The following is an 11,379-nucleotide window of genomic DNA, read 5'->3' as shown; positions in this document are numbered from 1 at the left end:
TTCAAATGGTAGGACCTAACTGATCCATATGAACACATTTTGTCCTAGGTCACATTAAACAAAGACATTATTTTTTTAATATGTATTCACACCCAAAAAACCACAGCTTGCTAGAAAGTCAGCTCACACAACATCACTATCCACAAGGCAAGAGCATGAAGAGAAAAAAATCTAGAGATCCATTATAGTAAACAAGCAAATTCTGAAATAATTATTTCAAAACAAAATTTAATAGTTTTTTGGGGGAACTACCCGCTCAGGCCCCCCCTCCTGTCCCTCTCTCAGACAGGAGCTTTCTTTCTCTCAATAAATATATTCTGCTCATAACCTCCGTTCGTTCATTGGACGGAGGCATGAGTTTGCTTTTTTTTCATAAATTCTGAATTGGGACTTGCTTAGGTAACAAATTTATGTTTCAAATGTTAATATGTCTTTGCCCATTGCTCATAATTGTTCAATTTTACCTGAGCAATGGTGCTTGTAATCTCATTGGTTGACCATAGTTTTGTCCCACCTCATGCCCAACTAAGAAAGTTCCCATGTCTTCTCCACCACCTTAGACCTGCCTCAAATTCTGGGGGGAACTACCTGCTCGGGCCTCCCCTCCTGTCCCTCTCTTAGACAGGAGCTTTCTTTCTCTCAATAAATATATTCTGCTCATAAAAAAATTAATGGCTTTCCACATTCTTTGCAAAAATCTTTCAATCAGTGTACTTCAATTCTATAGATTGTACAGTAATGAGCACATTAACACTGGGTGAAAATGCACTGAACATCTCCTAGTCATCCATTTGTAAGTTTGCAAAAAGATGGTACTTTGAGGCACACTAAAATTATGAAAGTTACAAATAAGAAATCTAGAGATTTTCTTGTATGTTTCTGGAAATGAAAACTATAATCCCTGTTTTTTTAATAGATTAAAAACCTGTCTTTAAGCTTGGATTAGTCTTTATAAAGCTTATTGGATAAGGGTAACAAACACCCATTAAAAGGTACAGACTGATTCCTATCAACACGTTCAGCAGTTGGCATCTGGGACATGCACAGACACTCTGCTGGGGACCCGCCTAAGGTGGAAGGGAAATGAGGTGCATCCTGCAGCAGGCAGGCGGTGCCCCACCCCTGTCGGCCAACACTGGCACAAGAGAAGGTGGAGGTGAGGTACTGCAGTGACTCCAGTAGCAGCTGACGAGGACCACATCAGCACAATGCCTCCTATAAACGTAAGTCAGTCTGGTTTTTACTACCTCACCCCACAGTGGAAAGAACACTAGTACTGGCCAGGAAGTTTGTGGTATAGGTAAAAATAATCATAATAATAATCGATATGATAAGCCCTTCAACATGTTTCATTTAATATTTGTAACAACTTTCAAAGAACCAGACTTAGAGAGTTTAGCAGCTTGTACAAAGTCCCTGAGATAGTAAGACAGCCCAGATCCAAATCTTGGTTTGTGTGAACGCATCAATCTGAGGATTCTACAATCTACCAATCAACCTGTCAATAAATTCATGGTATAACCTCCTCACAGTAAAGCCAACCTTATTCTCCTTCACTGCCAAGCACACGTGTATTTGGGGTAGGGGCTTACTGGGGAATAAATACAAGGTATTTACACAGGGCTACATCTTAGAGTCCATCTAAAAAGGACTCTTTAAATTTTATTTTTTTATTTTAACATGAGGTCTTACTAAGTTGTTAAATGGTCCAGACTGGGCTCAAATTTATGATTTTCCTGCCGCGGCCTCTCACAGTTCTCGAATTATATATATATGACACCAACTAGCCTGGCTGCTTTCATTCTTTGCCATAGCATTTATAAAATCAAAATACTCTTTCTGGGCCAGAAGGCTTCTCAACAAATTTATGTTATTAGTCATGAGGCAAGAAGAAAACCACAGGAATATCCTTTGGTGAAGAAAGTATTGTTGACAGCTCTAAAAAGTGATGTCTTCTAAGCAAACACACACAAAAAAAAATCACTGATAAATCTCAACTATATAGTTGGAAACAAATAAAATGCTACTAATTCTCTTCCTTATGACAAGGCTAGAGGTCAGAAATCATGTCCAATCTAGCATCAGATACATAGTTTTAATAAATTACTAGGAGAGACACAGCCATTTGTTTCAGTAAGGTCTGTGGCTGTTGTGGTGCTACGATGTCAGAGTGGAGAATCTATGATAGAGACTGCCTGGTCCATAAGTCAGAAATGAGTACTCTGGCCTTTTACAAAGAAAATTTGGCTGATCACTGCACTAGACAATCCAAAGGTATGGTTAACAACGTGCAATTTACCTGTCTGTGATAAAGACTATTACCTGTTGGCATCAAAAAAATGCCAGGAACTTTGTTTTACCTTGAAGGTTTTCCTTCTGCAACAAAGACTTGAGATGGTTCATACAGTTGAAGACTAGAATGGACTCTACAGATGCTTTGTACCGCCCTGAATGCTCGGTGCTCACATTCAGGCCCAGGCTTTGAATGCCGGGTCCAGTCTCCAGGCCTTCTAGGAGCAGAAGATCATGTGGAAAGTAACTGGTGACTATACTGTGCAGAGTTGGTTCCATGGAATCTGGATCTAATAACCAGCATGCCATCTGAATGGGATAGCAATCAAAATATTTTCTTGATGTTTTCTAAGACCTTTGGATAAAAATTTATTTATATCACTCATTTCACTTATTAAGTGGTTTTCCTGGGAAAAAAGAAGGAAAGCATAGCAGGACATAACTTGGTATCAATAAGAGCAGAAGGCTTCACCTTTCCATCACTGACATACTGCTGGATAGCCCACCTCTGAAAGCATAAAAGCCAGTGTCTCCCAACTGAAACCCTGTGTCTGAGAATAAAAAAGAGGCTTAGGCTGATCTGGCCTAAGCAACTATAATAAAGATGGGCCTGTGTGGTTTTAGGTTTACATAAATCTTTCAACAGCAGAAGTAAAGCATAAATTAAAAGTTCACATCCAGGTTTTCAGAAAGACTGTATTTTCTCTTCAGGATAGGAGTTTGTCACCAGGATTGTTCAGTGGGTTACCTGATTGCTATTTTTAGCTTCCCCTTGAAACTAGGAGCCCTCTAGCTTCTAATAGTAGACAAAATAGAACATGAACTACATTTATAATACAGAAATCTGAGATTTCCTAATGTTTATGAAAACTAATATATAACTCAATTACTTCTTTTGTAGGCTAATTATGAAGTGTTATGTGGTCTTTTGAATGAGAGTCTAATATTAAAGTTGACTAATTATAACAATGAGATTTTTAAAATAATGTTCTTATACCAAAAGTAGGATTAATAAAACCAAATATTTCAAGTAATTTAAGAAGATGCTATATAAATCTAGGATGTTACTATGGTTTTAATGAGAGAAGCTCAGAAGTTCTTGTTTTAGACTCCAAAATTAAGTGATAATGTTTTATATCTAGTAGAAGTCAGCTTAAAATATTTGCCAAAAAAAAAGAAATAAAAAAAGAGACTGTGGCTGAGCATGCTGTCTAGCATGCATAAGATCCCAGGTTTAGGCATAATCCCCAGTTCTACATGAAGAAAAGGAAGAAAGAAAACAGACACTCTAAAAGATCATCCTATTGATAATACAGTATTGATAACAAGTATCAAACTGTACTTTTTCAATTCTAAATGAATACTCTGTCTAATATATTTATTGTCAAAAGGTGGAAAAAATTATATACTTTTAAAGATTATATTATAAATAAAGGTCTTCTGAAATGCATTATAGTGTTAAATGTATATTATGTAACATCACTCTACCTTTATTAACTCAGAGCTATGATTATGAAGTGTGTATCATACTTTGCTGTGACACAGGAACATTCTCAGTGACTAGTATCATAATGTGCCTCTGTGTCCCCTAAGTATAACCCTTTTGACATGTAGTCATGAAACTTTTCTACTCTTAGTCTCCATTCTCGTAGACATTTGGAAAATCCTACCACACACCTAAATTGAATGGTTCTGTGGAATAAAAACTTATCATTTAGGGTTGGCCTGATAGCTCAACAGACTAAAGCACCTGCTTAGGCAGAGCGCAACAGTCGAGGTTCAATCCCCGGCATGCTGTGCCATCCCCGCCCCTGGGTGCGCTGAGATGGCATTGAGACTGCATGGTAGCACGCACCTGTAATCTTAATACTTGAGAGGTTGAAAACAGAAGGATCACTACAAGTCCAATCTACATAGTGAGACCCTGTAGCCTATGCCCTAAATACATTTTCAAAAAAATACCTAATTTATTTAATTATTAAAATTAATTTTTTGTACCAAGAATTGAACTCAGGACCTTGTGCTTGCCAGGCAGGCACTATGCCACTGAGCTATATTCCTGGCCCTCAAAATTAATTTTTAAAATAAAATCTCTAAGAAAAGACATGAGCCTCAGGGTTTCGAATTTGTGACAACTCTGTTTTTATCTACACAGAGATTTTTGGTACATAATATATTCCAGGTGGATGAGATTATTGGATAAAGACATGACTTCTTTAAATGATTTAAATTGCACTATTTAAGCTAAATAAATACCAAGTAATTTAAAAATTAACCTAAGCTCTAACAATTTTTTTTTTTCGGTGCCGGGAATTGAACTCAGGATGCTGTGTGAGCTATCTTCCTGGCCCCTCTAACAATACTGAAGTTCATAAAAATTAAGTAAGATATAGAACCTTAGGGTCTTCATAACTTTGCTCTACGGAGATGCCACAGGACTGAAGAAGAATTTTGTAGCTCTGGATGAAATCATAGATGATAACAGAACGGTCTTTATCAGATTCCTTTTGCAAGCAGGATTGAAGGTGTCTCATCCTTTCTCTCACAGTCAGGGTTGGATCCAGAGGAGGTGGGGCCAAACTAGCACTAATTTCTTGGGGAAAAAAAAAAAAAGCCTTAAAGCAAAAGTTACACAGTTCATTTGAAACAAAACTCTTAAGAAAAAAAAAAAACTCAGAGTCTAAGGGTCCAGTGCCAAGGGACCACTAATCAGGCAAAACCTTGTCTAGGTCATACTGACTATCTAGATGAAGTGCCTTCTAATCTAAATATTAGGTTTGGGCTACAAGTTTTATAAGGCTGTATTTCGTGACATCAGAGAGAAATTCTAAAACATCAAGACTTCAAAAATAGAATCGCATTTTTCAGAAAGGAGTTACAGACAGGTATTTTCAAGTTAATTTTATTATTATTTTGTTTTGTTTTGAGACAAGGTCTTGCTATGTAGTGCAGGCTGAGGCTTGCCTTAAACTCACAGTGATTCTGCTACCTCAGCCTTCCTAATGCTGGGATTACAGGCATGTGCTACCATGCTTGGCACTGACGTGATTTTCCTATCAAAGAGTAAAGTAAAAGTTCAAGCAACTAGGGGGCCCAACAAACTTTCCTACCAAACAACTGAAAATACTTCATCCTTACTGAGGAACAGATTCTATATGAAAACCTTATTAGTTTTGCTCTTGTCCAAAACCAAGCAAACAGCTGAGTGTCTACCAGTGATAACAGACCACAGGGTATTTCTACATCTCATGCTTTCAACTCCAAAGGCTCCACCAAAGCCTATGTGATTCAGTAACACTGTCTCTGGATGAGACTCAGACACAGGCAAAGAGAAGACTGAAAAAAAATAACCATTGGTGGACTGCTGACAGCTGCATATGGGACAAGGAGGGAGACAGCAAAGGAAGTACTTCTTAAAACACTCACTGGTCTAGGAGTATAGGCAAGTGGTACAGTACACTGGGCTCAAGCCCTGAAAATCATGTACACACTAACTGCTATGCAAATATCTATAGTTTTTAATTTTCCAAATAAATCCTGAGTTGTGTCAGGGCATTATTATCAACAAACAGAATTACTATCCTAACAGATGTCTCATTAATTACACAGTTTCTTGGCCAGATTCTGATTCCTTACCAGAATGCTGCTGCTCCTTCTGCAGTGAAACATAATAAGCATCTCTTCCACCCCAGCACACTGCCAGTCCAACCACCAGTGTGTCATCCGAGCCTTGAACAAAAAATCTATCATCTCCAGCTGGGCTTTCCTGATATAAGCTAGCTAAGTAAACCAAAAGTGAAATAGTCAAAACACTAAAAAAAAAATTCTTTAAGACATTAAACAAATTATTAAAACAATGATAAAAAACTATACTTGATAAAATTGCAGATCTTAAAATATGCATTAATAGCTATTTGATGTATATGAGATCTTTCTAGGCTCCTATCAAGCAAGATATCTGTCACCATAAAAAACTACTAAACATTTCTTAAAGTAGATCCATAAAAGTTTCTATAACTCAAACATAAATAAAGAGGACATCCAGGCATGGTGGTGCACATGTGCAATCTCTACACTTGGGGAAGGTTGAGATAAGAACATTAATATGAGTTCGAGGCCAGCCTGAGCTATATAATGAACTCAAGGCCAGCCTAAACTACAGAGTGAGTTTAGGCTGTCTAAAAGAAAAAAAAAACAGAAAAAAATCAAGAGGACTATAGTATATTCAGCAATTCTACTCTTTAATGAAGAACTATGATTTAATATCTATTATTTTTTATAAAATATGTACCTTTTGCTATGTACTTTTGTGGCTATATAAGTAAATAAGAATATTATAAGCTAATAGGAAATAATTCATGAACACTGGTGATCAATGAAAATTATGTCACATTAGCATAACATCTAAGAAATACTTGATAATATTCAAAATTACCTTAATTTTCATTTTATCTAAAATAATAGATCCCATTTTTACAGAGGTCAATAACCAATCTGTTTCATTTATAAATATATCCTCACTACCCAAAAATTAACTAGTGTATAAGAACTCAATACAAATTTGTTAAATTTCAATATTTTAGCCCCTGTAGTCTCTAGCAAATATACTGTTAACTAAAAATGTGCTCAATATTATGTGAGGGATAAAAAATGGAAAATGCTAGTGAACACTAAAAATATATAACACCTCATCAACTGGTATGTTCTATGAACTGAAGATCAAATACAACTTTAGAAAAGTACTCATTTGTAAATATGGATATTTAAGAAATCAAATCAAACGTGATTTCCACAATGGTTTTATGAAGCTTACTATGACTACTCTCCACAATCCAGAACCCAGGGCTCATGAAGTTAGACCAGAATAATATGGCAAAAGGGCCACATGGCAAAAGCTTTGTTTAGACTTTAGAATCAACACTTCGGTTTGGAATTCATTCATGACTATTCACTAGAGGTCTAAGTTTTACTTCAGATAAATTTTGAAAAATGTACTTAATGTACACTCTAAAACAATATAATGCCTATCTGCTATGTGCCTTTGTGGTTATAAAAGTAAATTAGGAAATAACTCATGAACACTGGTGATCAATAAAAATCATGTCACATAAGGACATCTAAGTATAAGAAATAGTGATGATCAATAAAAATCACGTCACATTAGCACAACATCTAGGTATAAGAAATACTTGATAATATTCATAATTACCTTAATTTTCATTTTATCTAAAATAATAGACCCTCAGCTATAATATTGAAAATTATCTTAATTTTTATAAATTGGCATTCCAACTAATATAGTATATCACCTCTGATACTGGAAAATATTAGAATCTAGCTAGACCAAATAAAGCCATTTTTAATAGGATTGTATCTAATATTCAATACTAAAAAAGCAAAATCTCATCTCAGTCCACTAGTTTATAATGTGAAAAAATAAAATTTTGAAGAATTTTTAGGGGCTAGGTAGATGGCTCAGAGGAATAAGTGCTTCCCTGGCAAGCACAAGGGCCTGAGTTCAATTCCTGGTTCTGCCAAAAAAAATAGAATTTTTACCTTGTTTAAACTTTCCACCAATAGTCATTTTGGAAGATGTCAAACTCCGTATCTTTTCACAGGCCAAGGAGATGGAAAACCGTTTTTTACACTGCCACTCCTTAATGAATGTCTGGAAGAGAGACTTGTCACTTGCTACATCAATTATAGCCAAACTTTCTGAACTGCATGAGACTGGAGTTAACTGCAAGGCATCCTGCGACAACTGGAGTGAAAAACTTGCATCTTTAATAGGACTATCGTCTTGGAAACCATTCCTACTCTCTGGATTTAAGCCAAGGGTTTTCATATCTGAAGGTGAGCCAAATGAACACCCTTTACCAAGCTGTAAAGCACTACTTGTGCAAAGTTTTACAGAAGTTCCAAGAATCTCTTGAAAGACTGGCTTAGAAGCAGACACTGGAATGGGTGTTGGAGGAATGAGACCATTCGCATCAGTGACAGAGTTTTCTTTACAAGGCAAGAGAGATGAGAGTTCACCATGACTGGCCTTGTTCTCCAGGGCATCAATCTTGCTTTTTACTCCATTATTACAGGAAAGTGAAATTCCCTGCAGTTGATATGTCTCTGAATTTGAAATCATTTCCTGTTTCTCATTTAATTCAATACTTTCTCCTTTCAAATTAGGCATATTTATAGTCATTAATTTTGGTTTTCCATTTTCTAGAGGACTGGAAACTTTATCTAAAATCTGTTGCAATCCTGGACTTAAATCAAAGGATGCCCCTGGCCATATGAATGAATTATTTTGCCTTGTCTCAGCTAATCTGGATTTTTGAGCCATTTCATCTTGATCTTCTCCAATTTCTTCTCCTTGGGGGTGACCATTATCTTTAATCACTGAATCACTTAGCTCTAATGCTCTAAAAGATACTTCAGTATTACATTTCTCTTGGACAGAAACTATATTGACATTGTCCATAGCTTCAACTATCTGAGCAGAATCCATTTCTGAAAACATAATAGATTCATTATTGGGACAAGTTAACTGCTGCTGAATACTTTGATATTTATCCATATTTGATGTTTTAGCTGGATCCCCTTGCTGCAGACACAGAGGATCACTGACAAGGTTTGATGTTATTTCAGAAGGAAGGAGTACTTTCACTTGTCTATCTTTTACCAGGAAGTCTTCGCTGAAACTGTCAAAGAGTAAACTGTCACTCATATTCAAACTTGTTTCAGGACCTGGAAGACAGTCTCCTTCCATACCAGTGGGAGTCCTCTTTGGTGGCACCACAGGTAGAACTGACTTCACAGGCACAGGTGTTTGATAACCTTGAAGAAAACTGTTTAATTGTGAGTCAGTAACAGAAATTTCATATCCTTTAAAACAAGGGCCATTCTCCTCTATCAGTATTGGGGAACTAAAAATTGGGCTTTCTGGAGTTGGACTATCATTTCCAGGTTTGGTGCTTTGCTTCTCACTGACTATAGTCTTAAGGTCTATAAGAGCTGTACTAGTCACTCCTGGAAGATGCTGCTCACTGGAAGTGAAGGGAGACTCCTGAAAAGAACCCAGTGAGTTCTGTTTGTCTGAGCTCTTCTGCATATTTGTTGCTGTCAATCTTGTGCTCTTTGCTCCTTGTTTTGTGTTTTCAGTTGCCATCTGTTGAATTATTTTCTCTGACTGAGTATCTAGGCAGAAACTATCTTCGAAATTGCACAGTACTAAACCTAAGTTGGAAGCATGATTATTTTCATTTTTGTTTGATGTATTTTCTTGAATTCTGTAAGAATTCAGAAAATTTTCCTGTTGACCTCCTGATTTCCCAAATACTCCCTCTGACTTAAGTATTCCACTAGGTACCTCAGTTCTTTTATTATTTCCCAATGCTTGAGAATAGTCAGATTTATTTTCTTTACTATTAGACTTTACACTTTCACATTTCATAGTAGCAACATTTGCATCTCTATGCATACAGCTACTGACTACCTCAAAGGGCATTTTTCCCTCTATTATTTTTTTCTGTGCAGTGTAAGTTTCTGGCTGTTTATCACATTGTTTTTCCAGCCACTGGTTCGCTGGATGAGTATTATGGTGTTTCACTGGAAAAGTCTGTTTTTTTGAATCATTTTGTATTGCCACTTCATTTAGTTTTTCTGTCTCAGTGATAGCTAATCCACTTCCATTTTTACTAGCTACAGTAGTGGCCTGACAAACCATATTTTCTCTCAGGGATCCTGTGAATAAATGCTCCACAGCAGAATCATTAGTTATCATTCTATTCCTTAAACAGTGTTGCTCTTTTTGTAAAAGAAAGGATGATCTGTTGTTTTTTCCCTCAGTACAAGATACATTTTTGACAAAGGGCTCTGGGCTTCTAAATTCCACATTCTTTTCATCAAACTTAAATGGGTTTTCAAGAGCAGGACTAGACATAGAGCCTTTCTTCCCAGAGTCTTTCATAGGACTACTGTCCTGGGATTGCTTTTGTTGCTTTCTATGTTTCCAATGTGAAAAACTTGAGCTCATCTTGTCTGAACCGAAATTCAAAGCTGCTTTTTTCGTTTTCTCTACTGAGGTCTGACCAACCTTTGTAATGCTCTTTTTTCCCTGATTCAGAAAGTTTCTGGACTTCTCTTTTTTTATGCCCAAAGAAGCCCATTTTCTTCCTCTGAAAATGCAATCTTTCCTAGGTTCCTGATTTCTATTCTGGGTTGCACAGTGAAAGGAACTTGTATGTGCTCTGCTTTTATCTAAATTTTTTACTATATTTGGCAAATTATTAATGTTAGTGTCACTAAATCTTGTAGTACTTTTGTTCTTTGGTATTAACTGTTTGTGACTATCTGTAGTCTGGAGTACAAATGTTAGTTCTTTTTCCTCTGACTCACTCCTGGCTGTACCAGCAATTAATGAGGAAGAAGGATCCCACTGCACCCCCATTTCAACTAAGTCCTGCTGCAGAATCATTTTGGCTTCTTCCACTATCAAGACTGCTGCTTCTCTTGGAGTTAAACCTTTTCTTCCAGACACCCAAATTGTTCCCATATTCCGACGTTCTTCAACCGCTTCCTCTTCCTCATCCACTGCCTTTCGGGCACTACAAAAGAAAACAGGAAAGGGAAATAAATGCACCCACTGAGTGTTTCATTCATTCATAAAGTAAAGATTCATTAAACATTCTATCTGAACCCTACTAGGAAATGAATAAATAGCACTAAACAAGAGAGTTATATCTGCTCTCATGGTACTTATAGTAGGGAAATCAAATGTTTAAGATGCTATGTCGGTCCTGCTATGTCGGTCCTGCTAACCTGCACCGGCGGGACCAGTCCCAGCCCAGGCGCAGCGTGGGCCGGACACTCTCCCACACCCTCGGGTCGCCCCCCACCACTCCACCGTACTTCCCCACCCCTCCACCCCAGTAGGAATTTCTGCTGAGTTCCGGGAACGCCCAGACCCAGTACTAGCCCTGGTCCCCAGCGGGAAGAAGCAGAGCACAGGAGCCAGACCTAAGGCAGACGCAGCTGGATAAGTCCAAACTCTGTAGAGCTCCACTGAACTTCAGTACGTGTGAAGGTTAT

General features: G+C 37.2%; 1 protein-coding gene across 1 annotated transcript in view; it reads right to left on the bottom strand.

Moving 5' to 3' along the window:
• The window catches only part of Polq (DNA polymerase theta), a 170,505-nt gene that overhangs the window by 79,214 nt on the left and 79,912 nt on the right, over window positions 1-11,379 (bottom strand). The window contains exons 15-18 of the mRNA XM_004642235.2: window positions 7,849-10,895; window positions 5,929-6,072; window positions 4,689-4,885; window positions 2,361-2,601 (exon numbers count right to left, since the gene is read on the bottom strand). Of these exons, the coding sequence (XP_004642292.1) occupies window positions 2,361-2,601; window positions 4,689-4,885; window positions 5,929-6,072; window positions 7,849-10,895 (3,629 nt within the window). The remainder of the gene's footprint in view (window positions 1-2,360; window positions 2,602-4,688; window positions 4,886-5,928; window positions 6,073-7,848; window positions 10,896-11,379) is intronic.

Source organism: Octodon degus, unplaced genomic scaffold, assembly GCF_000260255.1.
Source record: "Octodon degus isolate 3935 unplaced genomic scaffold, OctDeg1.0 scaffold00147, whole genome shotgun sequence".
NCBI lineage: Eukaryota > Metazoa > Chordata > Mammalia > Rodentia > Octodontidae > Octodon > Octodon degus.
The sequence above is the reverse complement of the archived record's forward strand: the minus strand, read 5'-3'. Positions and strand labels throughout refer to the sequence as shown.